Source organism: Gobius niger, assembly GCF_951799975.1.
Source record: "Gobius niger genome assembly, chromosome: 12".
NCBI lineage: Eukaryota > Metazoa > Chordata > Actinopteri > Gobiiformes > Gobiidae > Gobius > Gobius niger.
In genome coordinates this window covers 29,665,301-29,679,645 of record NC_136863.1, presented here as the reverse complement: position 1 = coordinate 29,679,645, position 14,345 = coordinate 29,665,301, and the positions used below count along the sequence as shown (strand labels likewise).

General features: G+C 43.8%; 1 protein-coding gene across 3 annotated transcripts in view; it reads right to left on the bottom strand.

Moving 5' to 3' along the window:
* Positions 1–1,416: 1,416 nt before the first annotated feature.
* The window catches only part of grm3 (glutamate receptor, metabotropic 3), a 108,242-nt gene continuing 95,313 nt past the window's right edge, over positions 1,417–14,345 (bottom strand). For 2 of the 3 annotated variants that reach the window (XM_079567806.1, XM_079567807.1), the window contains exons 9-12: positions 13,996–14,189; positions 13,787–13,919; positions 5,722–5,899; positions 1,417–2,131 (exon numbers count right to left, since the gene is read on the bottom strand). In XM_079567806.1, coding sequence (XP_079423932.1) covers positions 2,055–2,131; positions 5,722–5,899; positions 13,787–13,919; positions 13,996–14,189 — 582 coding nt within the window. In that variant the 3' untranslated portion in view covers positions 1,417–2,054. Of the gene's footprint in view, positions 2,132–5,663; positions 5,900–13,786; positions 13,920–13,995; positions 14,190–14,345 lie in introns of all 3 variants that reach the window. The other variant, XM_079567808.1, reaches the window with a different exon arrangement.

Genomic DNA, 14,345 nt, shown 5'->3' with positions numbered 1-14,345 from the left:
ATTCGTCTTCGTATCGCTGATGGACAATCCCGACTCCATTTCAGCGTCGAACCGCTGGTTTAATGAGCCTCGGTATCAACCTCTCTGTTCAGACTGACCCGGTGTCTGCTTGTTATTGTCCTGACCCGGACTGTGTCTAGACTCATTACAGCGTCGCCGATGTTGTGGCCACTGTAAAAAAGGGCTTGTCTGAGGCCCTGTCCATACGAAGTCAAGCTGAGGACCAAACGCAAAGATATTTCATCAGTCCGGTGTATCGTCCATACGAGCCCGGCGTTTTGGGGGTCTGTAAACAAACATTTTCCAAACTGGGTACCAGGAAAGATCTCAAAACGCCGTTTACGTGGCGCCGTTGCTACGATGTCAACTATTACTAAAACAATGATATCACAGCACCAGAGTGGTGTCTGTAATCCATCATCTACTGACCTTATAATGAGTTTTACTCATGGATCTATGATGGTTTTTCTCCGTTCCTCTTTGCTCCACTGCAGTCCACAAGCCACAGGTGACAAGTAGAAAAACACGAGTCAGTCTGTGTTTTTGGACTGACAGGTTTTTCTGCTTTAGTCCCGTTACGTCTGAAGAATAAACTCTCCTCCTCGTCTCTTCTGTAGATCGTAAATCCTTGAATCAGTTTCATTTTCACTGTTTACATTCCACATAAGTTTACTGCACATGTGCCTCTACATCTTGTTCTATTATCTGTGTTAGCGTCACAGCGCCTCACACAGGCCTGGAAGATGAATTGCAACGTTGTCACAGACCTGAGTCAACCCATGTGGACGCACACATTTACTAAGCTGGCTTCATGCTTACAAAGAAAGTTTCTGAAAATATAAGCATTTTGTCTTCGTGGGGATATAGCCTAAGTGAAGGCAGAACATCCTCAAAGCTAAGTTTATATCCACGCGAAAACAAAACGCTTAACATTTCAGAAATTGTTTTGATAAACACGAAACCAAATGTGGATTGACACGCGTCTGTGAAAACGCTGCGATACATCTGCCAGGCCTGTGTGAGGCGCTGTGACGATACCACGGAAAATAAAACAAGACTGTCGATGGGCCAATGCGCTGTAAACGTTTGGAAAGTACACAGAAACACGCCGTAAAAAAGAACCTGCTTCATGGATTTCCGATCTACTACAGAAGAGACAAGGAGGTGAATTCATTCCTCAGACGTCTCGGGACAAAAGCGGGGAAACTGTCAGTGAGTGTACTTTCACTGTCAGTCCCAAAACACAGACTGAATGGAGGCTAACCCTATGGTATTTCCCCCCGTGTCTCCTGGGGCTCGCGATGGGAAAGAGGAGATTGTGCTGTAAAACTCATTCTAAACTCAGTCGTTTACGGATAACAGACACACTCTGGGACCTAGTCTGGAAAATGTTCGTTTACAGACCCCCAAAAACGCCAGGTTCATGCGGATGATCAAATATTTTAGCGTTAAGTCCGGAGCCTGACTTTGGCGTGGACAGGGCCTAAAACAACCCGACACAGATGACGACCCGAGAGCCTTTTTCTACGACAGAGTACAACTGACACAAACATTTAAGCTAACACATCTGAAAGCACATTAAAAAGTCCGGTTCACGTATAATTTTGGATCTTTCCATGACAAGACATAGAGTTATAATGGAGTAACCCCTAATTCTATTGATTGCACATTTACCTTGTTTTCCTGTGATTGCACATTTCTAACCATCTGCACCCTACTGCGTTTTAAGAGCTGCTGTAACAAGTATTACCTGATTGTGTTGAATCAAAGAAAAAATATTGTCAGATACAAAATATGGCAACATGGCAGCCACTCTCTGTTGAAATGTGCGCCTTTTTTTTAAGTCTATGTGAAAAATGAATGGGTGGATTCCACTTTCCGAAACGGGAAGTGCGCGCCCACCTTGAGCTGTGTGTGCGCGCGCAGTGTTGCGTTTGTTACGGGGAAGGGGGGTTCGACGGAGCATTCGAGCGGCAGGGCGTGGCCTAGCAGTCGGTTGGGCGGGGCCGGTCACAGACATTGGGAGGGGTGGGGGGGTGGGGGGTGGGAGTTGGTCACAGAGAAGACGTGGTGGAGTCGACGATCTCCCTCCCGTTGCACACCGCCGGGACGAAGTGGGCACTCACCGAAGCTGCGGGAAGACAACAACAGAGCGGAGTCTGTAGTTAGCACAAAGATCCAAACGATTTGACAAACATTAGACTGATTGTTCTAAGATCAGGGCCAAGGGTAGGTGAAGGGGAGTGGAGAGTCGGGGACGGACATTCAGCCAACTGACAGAGCTGGGACTCTAACCCACAGCACTGAGGACGGAACGTTTTTTTGTGCCTTAAAGGGACAGTCTGTAAGATTGCAAAAATGAGGAGCGAGAGAGAGAGTGAAATTTGAAAGTATACAAGCCAACTCCCTCCCCCTCTCCTCCTGATTGGACCTGACAGGCCAGTTCACAGGAGAGCTCGGGATTCTGATTAGTTGCTGAGATCAACAAAGGAAAGGGGCTTTCAACATTACTCACGCTACATTAAATTGCAGGCCCAGTTCAATTATACTTGATCTTTTAAATTTGTGAAACATTTAAACTTACAGACTATCACATTAAGACTATCCCGGCTGCACCACAGTGCACATTGTAAACTTGTCTTAATAATTGCGGTCTTTGTTTAATTTGTTAATGGCATGAGACCAGATTTTGTTTTTTTCTAGTGATGAAACAAAATGTGACCTCCTTTAGTAAAATTGAATTATAAAGCATTTGTATCAATTTCATGAACTTACAGGCGAGTTCTCAAGCACTTCTGTGAAAGTGACCCTGCCCAGGGACACAACCGTATATATGTACAAACTTTTGTAAAAGAAAGGAAAAATTAAAAGCAATATTGTAGAGAGCAGACTGACACCAATACTCTTAAAGGAACAGGCCACCGTTTTTCCCAGACTGAGATATGTTCTTACCTGAGCTTAGACGAGTTGATCCGTACCTGACTGGTCTTTGTGCCCGTGGAAGAGCGTGGTAGCTTCTAACTGGGAGAGGCCAAATGCTAACAACATCTTTGGTTCATTTTGGGGGCACACACAAAGACCAGGCAGGTACGTATCAACTCGTCTAAGCTCAGATAAGAACATATCTCAGTCTGGGAAAAACGGTGGCCTGTTCCTTTAAGGTGTCAGGAGAGATTCTGAATAGTGAGTGCAGGCTGAGAAACAAAATACGCAATTTTGTGGATGTGCTGCACTCGATTTAACATTTGATGTGTGTTACAGTACTGTAACAGGGCCGCAAACCGAATATGTAAATAATTGACATGAGTAAAATATGCACAAATGACTCGGCTGCTGCTCCACTTTTGCCTGAGCTTCCCGTTTTGCACATGAGTAAATGCTTAATAACAAACCCACTTAATCACTGTTGTGCTGTGACTTGTTTATGATTTTATGTTGTTATGTTGAGCCGACTTCATAACAACATATACATGATGATGATGATCACTTTATGATAATCACATACTATTAAGCATTTGTAACACATAGGAGAGCAGATCATTCATCAATTCTTATCCTTATCATCATTCATTGTTTATGAGCACAAAATAATGAATGATGTTGTTTTCTCAACCTTAACCATTGCTGTTACTGCGTACGGCTTCTATTTAGGTGCATTGAAATGATCTACAGTTGATTTGAAGAGCCGTATTGATTAATGATTAAAAAAAAGTGTTCCCCAGTGCTTGACAAAATGCGTTACAAACTGGCGTGGCATTTTGTGGGATTTCATTTTGCTGCTGCAGAGCTCCGTGCGGGCTGTCAGCGTGAGGCCCCAGTCTAACTAGCTGATGATTGGACGTGTCAATCATGCATTAATGATAACTGCTGCGGCGGCGGCGGAGGAGGAAACGCTGGGGTGCATTTAGAGCGTGGCAGGCGCGCGACACTGGATTAGCACAACACAAGACAAGTCTCAATTTGACATTGTACTGTCACCGACCAGAGTGAGGCAAGAGATGCGTAACAGAACGAGCTCACGAGGCTTTTAGGAATGAAATGGTGTCAATCCTCGGTCTTGTAAACTTCACGCAAGCCTTTTGGAGTAGACCATGTACACATACGCAACTCTTGAAGCAAAAATCCTGGTGCATTTGCTGCCAAAAGCCAAAAGTGTCACCAAATCGAAAAAAAACAAGACACAATGGGTTACAATAAACTGAAGATCCTAGTTTTAAATGGGTTTCATTGGACAACAATCAAAGGGACGAAGCTATGTCTACACCATCAACACAACACAGATGCCGTGTGACTCTCTGGACATGTGAAGTCTCTCATTCTCTCAGGAAGTATTCATCAGAGTGAAGCTTAAATTGTCAACTGGACTGGGTTTGGTTGAGTTGAGGACATCTCGCTTCCTTTCACAGAAGCCTCTTCTTCGCTTTCATGGTCATAATGTGACAGTGGACCCAACGCTACAGCGGACTATAAAAGGCCCTTCCCCGGAAGAGGAAACCAAAACTGCCAATCTATGCAAGTTGTTACAGTTACAGTATCACTCTGTTAGCAAGTCTTTGTTTTTGTGGAGCAGGAGTAGGAGAAAAACGACAGAGGATTTTCAGACAACACAAGATCCTGGTGTATTTAAAATCTGTCAACACATTGAGACAGAAGTTAGTCCATCCTCGAGACAAGACACCCAGGTACAAACAGAATAATGTAGTGTACTCCATCCAGTGTCAGGAAGATCGCAGTGAGCAGTACAAAGGGGCCACCAAGCAGCCCCTCTTTAAAACAATGGCCCAACATTGCAGGGAAAACAGTAGTGATCCAATGTCAGCATCGCCATCCAAAAGCCACTGAGCCAGCTTAGACAAGTTCACACATACCTGTCTGGTCTTTGTGAGTGTCCGTGGAAGAGCTTGGTCGCTTCTAACTTCACTCCGTTTGGAGCTATAGGAAAAAGCTGGGAGAGGCCAAATGCTAACAACATCTTTGGTATTTTTGCGTGACTGAGGGCATGCGCAAAGACCAGACAGGTACGCATCAACTCGTCTAAGCTCAGGTAAGAACATATCTCAGTATGTAACAATGGTGGCCTGTTCCTTTAAAATACTAGCCTCTGGCTCAACAAAGACGTGCTACTTGAGTCATACTGTAAACGACTTGAATAAGAGGTTTTGGTTCCCCCTTGCTGAGAGGTGCCTGTGTCTTATATGGACCGCTCTGGATTGGGTCCAGTGTCACATTCTGACCACAAGAGCTAAGAAGAAGCTCCTGTGAATAGAAGCGACAATTTAAGCTTCACTCAGATGGACTCTCTGGAGAGTTGGTGCTTATCAGTATCGCTTCCCTAACCTTGACACTTCATGAATTCTTTGTGAAAGTCGGCTGTCCACCATTTTTATGTCCACTTCCGGGTTTCTATCCAATATTGGCATACTGCCCCCTTTTGGCAAGAGCTGTGTTACAGACCCGTGACCGCGAGGCAGATAAACCGGGTGTTCAGTTTAAAAAAGCCCATCAGACGCCCAAACATTTCAATATAGGCACCATTTTCCAAGAGGGTTCCCAATGATTCCTATACTGAAAATAGGCCAATGTCAGATCCCTGAAAATGGAGACACACTTGTATGAATAGAAGATATATCTGTAAAATTATATATATAAAAAAAGGTTATAACCAAGGTGAGTTTGGCGTGTGCAGTCACACCGCTGAAGCTCCGTCTTATGGCGCCGTACCGTGGGATGCGTAGGTGGTGGCGGCCCCGCTCACGCTGAAGCGGTTGAGGTTGAGGCGGTGGCTGGTCACGTTCTTCTGCGGCTGGAACAGGATGATGTGCACTTTCGGAGCGAACATACAGCCCAGCACCACGAAGCCGCTCAGGCTCACCGAGATGCACATGGTGGTGGTCTGCACCTACGGGACAGAAGAACACAAGAGTTTAGCGATGGGATTGGAACTACAAGACCTGTAACAGCGGAGAGGCAGAGTGGTACCGGGCTGTGATTGGCTGACAGTGACAGACAGGTGACAGGAAGTAGGAACGAAGCGCAAATCCCTGGTCTGTGTTTACACCACAACAGTATTTAATTTCCAAAGCCGTGTCAAAAGTAAATAAGATAATGTAAGAGGTCCTTACCCAGACACGCTGAGGAGCAGACAGTGCAATTAAGACGGAGACAGTGATGGATTTACTCTATGCTAATTCAGAGGAAAGTCATTTCACACAAGATGATAGATTTATGATAATCTGATCGACTCTATAAATCACTGCACTGTTCAACTCAAATCAGCTGACTGACATCAGACTAGTAAAGAGGACAGTGTAAAACAATCACGTACAGAGGTGTGCCTTATTCAGGTTTTTTCTCACTGTTATTTCTATCGAACAGGGAAAATACATGTTTTTTCATCTTGGTTTTTGGCTTATGTCTCTGCCATTACTGTGACAATCCACATGAAACAGAAATATCACAATGTTCAGTGTCTTCTCTGTCAGCGTTTATAAACTAAGGTCCAATTATTCTCTCTTAAAGGTGCCCAATAGGGTTGATTGATGAGGACCCGAACATGTATCAGAATATTTGTTGGTATAAATCATGATATCAGGTTAGTAAATGATTAAATTCACTGATTTACTAAAGTACCCTCCAGGAACCGCCACCTTAACGTGGTGGAGGGGTTTGAGCGCCCGAATGATCCTGGGAGTTCTGTTGTTGGGGGCTTCGTGCCCCTGGTAGGGTCTCCCATGGCAAACAGGTCCTAGGTGACGGGTCAGACAAAGAGCGGTTCAGAAGCCCCTTATGAGAGACCAACAGGCCCGGTTAGAACCATGAGGCCGTCCTTCTGTGGACCCACCACCTGCAGGAGGTGCCATATGGGGCTGGTGCAATGTGATTTGGGCAGCGCCAACAGCTGCCCCCACGACCCGGCAACGGACAAGTGGAAGAAAATGGATGGATGGAAGGGTCTCGACGGAATCTAAAAATGTTATAATTATGTATTTTCCACCCACGAGCTTAATATAGAGATTGCTGTTACCCTACCTTACCTTGTTTCTTGTTGTCTGGTGTAAAAGGCGAGTTTAGACGGACACCTGCACAGCGAAAGAATTGCTCTGAGAAAGCTTCCAGGATGCAGTGGTGACTTTATTAATACCCTGGAGGGTAGCACATTTGTTGCTGTTTCCAAAAGCACACAGGAGGTTTAAAAAGTGTCTAAATCTGTGTCAAAGTTGACGATGCCTGGACCAGCTCCACTCCGCAGCCTGAGCTCCCGTTTGTTTACTTGCTGCGCGTGATTTGTTATCATTCACACCGCTATGAGACAGATTGTTATCTTGGGGAATATTTCTACTGGTATAACTGTACAGTTAAAATATCGGACCAAGTGCCCACAAGTGCCCCAAGTGGTAAATATTCTAAAAACATTTGCGTGATGTTGGTCAGCAGAAAAGATTTTCAGCCGTAAGATGAATGTTGCAGGTTTGTGAATCCAATCACTTCCAAATAATGATCAATTCCAACATGTGTCAGTTTGCATTTTTTTTTCTCAAAACCTGTTTCTGTCCCATACAGTTGTACTTTTCCCTGCTCTCCATCTAATATCATCAAATAGACTGCGTTCATGTGACATCACAGCATTCTAAAGAGCCTATTGCTTTTTTTTTAGGACATTTTTGGTCTTGTACAGAGAGATCATGGACCCAGTGACTGATATTAATGATCATTTTTGTAATTCATACATTTTCTATTTAGATACGACTTGTGAAAGTGTAATGCAGTTAATAGGAAAAACTCTCTCCTGCCCCCTACTGGGTACTGTGACGTCAGAATTTATGAATTACAAAAATGACCATTAATATCAGTCATTGGGTCCATAGTCTCTCTGTACAAAAACAAAATAATTTTACCTTTATCTTTATATTATAGGCCTTTAGAACGCTGTGACGTCACCTGAAACCACACAGTTAACTACACAGGCCTCTTTGAAGAAGGGGATTGGTTATTCCTGAAAACCATCTATTTTGAGAAATGCTATCTTTATTCATGTCCAACAGTAAATTAGAAATAACATATGTTTGAGTTACAGAGGAGTGTAGAAGGATTAACACAAACGCTTAAGTGAGGTGCACATTATCAACACATTTGGGTAATGACAGTCCAGGTATTTGGTCTTGATTGATGGACTGGCAGAGTGGTGTAGTTTTATATAACTGTTGAAACAGCCTGGCTAGACTCCCCTGTCATCTTTTGAATCAACAAGTCCTGTTCACCCACCCAACAACTGCTCACCGGATCTCTCTCTGGAACCATGCAACGTGTAATGTTACAAAATGGTGCGAAACAATCCTGTCAATCATCGACCTGAAAGCGCACACTTTGGTGCTTCCGGACTAGAAATACCTTCGATAAATATTATGATTAGTGCAAGGGCAGAAGAGAGTGTGAAGTGTTATTCTATCCCTCGTTCTCTTCATGTTCACAGGCAGACGTGGCATCGTAATGACAAGCTACATCCACTGTCAGTCCTATTCCGATCTAACATGGTACATGAGCATTAAAATTAAGTATTCATTCTGGTGCTTTAGTCACTGGTGAGGAATATATTGAGGCTTTGATATTGATTCGCGCATCCTTCGGCAACGCAGCATTTCACACTGACTCCAATAGCCTTATTAATGATGCATTTTACTTCACGAAACGAATGCAACTCACACTCTCAATAAATCAGGCTCGGAGCAGTCACCTGGAAGCTCAACAACTGTCTAAACCTATGACTTTTGTGGCTGAATTTGAGTTTGAACGTGGACACGACTTGGACCAACTTCAGACATTCTCATTAGGGGTGGGAAAACTGACGCCGTGTCTGAATTCAAATATCTTGGGGTCACTCTGGATTCTAATTTAAATTAAATTAAAGTACATATTCAGGATATGATTAAGTAAATCAGATATAATGCCATTAACTGCTGACATATTCGATCTAGTCTCTCTTTGGAAGGATATTGCACGCTCTTATTTTCTCCCACCTGTTCAACTGCATCACCTGGACCGGCTGGAGAAACCGCAGTTAGACCTTTAGAGTCAGTGCAAGCCTGAACATTTGAAGATATAAAGCTGTTCAAGCACCATGCTGTGACATCTTGACTAAATACAATTTCTTTATCTTTGAAAACTATCAAACTTTTTCAAATTCATGTTTGGTGTTCAAAATTTTGATGGGTTTTGCTCCTGGATGTTTGCAAACCTTTGTGAGCCAGCGCTGAGTGAGCTCTACAAGATCCACGAGAGGAGCTTCTCCACATGACTGCATTACACCTTTTCATCACTCGACTTTTGGACATTCAGCTAATAAAGTAAAGGCCACTGTCTTGATGGTCACTTAAAAAACAGCCAGCGTTGCACACACTAACCACTATTGTGCCGACCCTCTTTGATTCATCCTCCCCAGGTACTGACTTTGTTCTGGTGTTTGTATTTGTATTGTTGATGTGTCTTGTCTGGTTGTATGTAGGGGGTGTACGTTTTTTTTTTTAATTGAATTTGTAATGTTGTAATTAGCAACATTTATGTTATAATTGTGCCTGGTCCCCTTTAAAAAAAGAAAAAAAAAAAGGAAAAAAAAGAATAAATACAAAATTCCCCTCCTGGAACCGCCACCTTAACATGGTGGAGGGGTTTGAAACACCTGAATGATCCTGGGAGCTCTGTTTTCGGGGGCTTCGTGTCCCTGGTAGGGTCTCCCATGGCAAACAGGTCCTAGGTGACGGGTCAGACAAAGAGCGGTACAGAGGCCCGTTATGAGAGACCAAGAGGCCCACCATGAGGCCGTCCATTTGTGGACTCACCACCTGCAGGAGGAGCCATAAGGGGCTGGTGCAGCTCAGACAGCCCCACGACCCGGCACCAGAAAAGTGGAAGAAAATGGATGGATGGATGGAAATACAAAATTCGATTTTAAACCTATTAAACCTCCCAGACAAAAAGACATATAATAAGCTGACATGAATACAAATACTTTTTATATTCACTTCTGCCACCTCAGGTCTTACGCGTAACTGCGGGTTCTATATTAAGCTTGTGCATGACGGCGCTTTGGACCCGAATTAACACCTGCTTTAGTGCAGTTGTGGTGAACAGGTCTGGGCTCATTCTACACATTAGGACATGGCTGGAACATGTAGGGGGATGAAAATACATCATTTTAACAGTTTTAAACTCCGTATAGCCTCTTTAAGGGAGAAAACTTGCAAAAAATGTCAACATTGAGCACTGCATGAAAAATCTATGTTTTCACCTGCCGTGTTTCGGCTTAAAAGTTCCATAATGCACCTTTAATGCTTCAAAATAAAGTAATTGAAAATGGCCACTGTGAACCGAATCATTACTTCTCAATACTTCTCAATTAGGCTGTGCGGTCCTCTTGCTAATTGTGGCCATTGAAATAGCCATTAATTTGATTCCTTTCTCCAGGTCGGGGGGGGGGGGGGGGGGGGGGGGGGGGGTGAGAGTCTCCGCTCTGAACCGGCCTTCGCTCTGGCGTTTTTTTTTCCTTCCCTTTCCTTTTGCTTTTCCGACAATTCTATCTAGTCGCTCTCCCGCAGTAGCTCCCGGTAAGCGCAGCCGCAGCCTTGTGCACCGCCGCATCAGTAATCATCCCGGACCCTGCCTGTGCCTGCCGGAGTTTGTTTATTTACCTCACTCATCTTAAAGTCAGATTCCAAGGCCGGTGCACGTGGGAAGGTGTTTGAAAGGGTTTGAGGAGGGATGTGGCGGCGGCGGTGTTGGTGTGTGTGTGTGTGTGGGGTGGGGGCACATCAGCACTGCTCTCCTATGCCCTTTGATTGTGCCTGTGTGCAGCCTGTAAGTGCGCGGGGGCTGGGGGAGAGTGTGCGTGTGGAGGGGGTGCAGGCAGGTAAACCCCATCTCTCCGCCTCTCTCTTCTCTCTCATCCGCTAACTCTGGACATGTGTCAGCACTCCGAGCAGGCCTGTCATCTCCACAGTGCAGAGTGTGGCATTTAGAGACGCTTTGAAAAAAAGGAAAAAAAAGGAAAAAAAAAGGAAAAGTCTCGAAACTCGGCGTGTGACATATTTGACTGCGTGATTTGTAAGCGGGCAGAGTGTTAAAAGTTCACGCTCGCTTTTATTCAAGTTCGAGTCAGCTTTATTGTCAGCTCTGCCGCAGTGGCCGTACAGAGATCTCAAAGTGTGTTAAACCCTCGGGGGGAACAACAAAATGTTAACAATATAGAGCGATGTCTGTAAAATAAATATATGGGGAAACGAGGGAGATACTGCAGTTTAATAGGAGGGAAATACATTTAGAGATATCAACTTCAAACTTTTCCACTAGATTATCGAAATAAATATGAGAAGGAAATTCACTGCAAGTTTCCTTTTGTTTCATTTTTTCATATTAAAACAAGGCATTCTGTATACTAAATGGCCTACAATTTATTTCATATTTTCTGTAACAAAATCCGAATTATGGATAGAGCCTGTTTTAAAGCAGTACTAAGTAACTTGTTTACCTTAATAAATCCTTTTCATAGTCCCTCTGAGGGTAATATAAGTGTTCATGGGATGAATGGAGGGTCTTTTATCTCATCCTGGTGTCTCTGGCCAGAAAACCACAATTGCAACTTGACTGCCACCGGACCGGAGCCACCAATACACACTAATGGAATCACAAAAAAGATGCTAACAGGCTAACGGGCAAAGCTAACTGTAGGCTTGCGCCACTTAAACACGTCGCCGTAGTATTTACTCTCATGGACAATTAATAAGTTAAAAAAATCGCAACTTGCTACGACACCTGCAGTTGCGCTTATGGCCTCTAGGGGCAAGAGTTACTTAGTACTACTTTAAATGTATGCTTTTATTTTGTCGATATATAATAGTTACTATGGCTGGGACAAAATATTTCATCGGATCGCATCGTAATACTTTTTGTTGCGATATCAAGTATTGATACTTTATCAAGTATTACAATACATGTGTTGCACTTTTATCATGCACTATTTTGCTTTCTAGTAACACTTTGTTAGCACTTCGTTACATTTTGTGTTAATGCACTTTTCATTCTGAACACTGTGTTCTTTTAACACATCATAATTACTTACTGTATCGCAATACGCATCAGATTGTGAAAAAAGTGTAACGTACAGCCCGAATAGTTGCAGAACAAATTTTCAAGTTCAGGCTTTGGAAAGATATTTTAAAAATCTTAATGAACCTTCAAAAACACCATTAAGTACAAGACTGGACTTTTTGGTGCTTCTAAAGTGGAGATATTGTTGCAAGAGTGTAATATAAACACATTTTAAGTTTCAAAGTTTATTACAGTATTTGAACTTTGGAGTTGGATCTTCTACAAAGGATATGACCATATTTGGATTTTAAAGCGCTGTGAAGGAGGCTGAGAACGTCACTACAATACCAGGCAAGTCATGTTTTTGTGAATGAAGACGGCACTGGACAAAATATGATGCAAAAAAATCTGACAGACAAATGAGTAAAGGGCCAATTAAATGATCGTCATTCACATACATCCTCTCCTTATTCCTTCTCTTTCAGCTGTTTGCATGTGTGTTTTCTAAGTCGCCCCAGTCTAATCTCCAAACCTTCCTCTTGACAGGTCTCGCCCGGCAATTCCTCTCCTTTTGCTGTGGCGCCATGTGACCAGTGGAAAAGTGGATTTGTGGTGCAATAACCCGGCTGCATTGCAATAGTGTCCAGATCAGCTGCAAATGTATTCAGACGTTTGGGCAAATCAATAAAGAGAATTCATGAGGTGAATCTGCAAGGACGACCAAGCCCTGCTGACCAGCCCAGCATCCATCAACAAAACTCAAGTGTGCTTATCTTATAAACAAGTTGCACAGCAGGCGCCTCTCTGGGCTTAAATTCACAGAGGCCTTTGAACCACATATACCCCTATATTGACCACCTGTCCCTCATTTATCCCCTTTTTCCTCCGTCCCGCCTATTGAGATAATGTCCCACTTTTTCAATGTTGTTTGCATAGAGAATGATATGTTATCCACACTCATTGGATATGTTTTTAAAGATATTGATGAGCTGTTTATTATACTATTATCAACTACCATGCAAAGAAGCCAAGAATAAGCATATCCATGGGACCTATTAGCATGGTCACCCTAACCCCTAACCTTAACCTTAACCTTCCTTATCAATACTGAATGAGCATCCCTTGATATAAAGTGTTCCTGATTGTTTTGTGTCCTCTCACTATCCCGATGTGTACTTTTAGGCCAAAAGACCAAACAAAATGCTTCAGTGCTAGTGTTTATGTAATCTAAGCGTTAATGTCTCAAGTCTGTCACTCCACATCACACAACTTTTCCAACTTTTACCCCTATTTGAGACGCTCACCGGCAATAGGATGAAATAGATTACTGATATAATATGGACACATGTTTTTAATTATATAACCTGGGGCTCAACACGTCCAAGTGCAACTGGCAGTAGGACGTTCTAATGGCAACTCCACCAGAATCATCACGCTGAACACAGGAGCCCCACAAGGGTGTGTCCTGAGTCCCCACCTATTCGCCCTGCAGACACATGACTACACTGCACCAGAGATGTAGGTCAGGTTATTAAAAATATTATCTACGCAAATCAAATAATTGCTTGTTTGGCATCGTTTTTATCTTGTGGTACAATCGTGGACATGGCCGCTTCGAACTGGCCTGGCTATGATTCACTTAAAACCTCAGACTCGCTTGTCCATGTATGATATTCTCCGTAATCGGGCGTAGGCGAGAGGAGCTTACTCTGTAGTCACTGGAGGTGACGTAGAAGATGGGCAGGAAGGCCAGCCAGATGATGCAGGTGGTGTACATGGTGAAGCCGATGAACTTGGCCTCGTTGAAGTTCTCCGGGCATTTCCTGGTTTTGAAGGCATACCTGGAGAGAGAGGTCGTACACGGCGGTTGTCACTCACTTGTATATCGATTGAGGAAGGTCCTGACAGCTGACTCACCATGTGCAAAGGACGACCAGCAGAACGTCGTAGACCAGGCTGAGCAGCATACTGGAGTCCCTGACATTGCACTTGAGGATGACCGTCTGCCTGCGCTCGGGCAGAGTGAACCGCCGCGTGCCCGGGACCTCGAGCAGCAACCACACGGACACCAGGAGAAGCTGCACGGAGATCAGGCTCAGGCAGATGAACACCTGGGCAGAGAGAGAGAGGAGCAGAGCTGCCAATCTGTGACACTACAGGCAATACTCGTAAGATTTTAGAGTCGTCAGAGGGAGTGGACACAGGGACCCGACAAACCAAATATTTATATAAAAGAAATGTATGAAAATTACCAACTAATAAGGAAA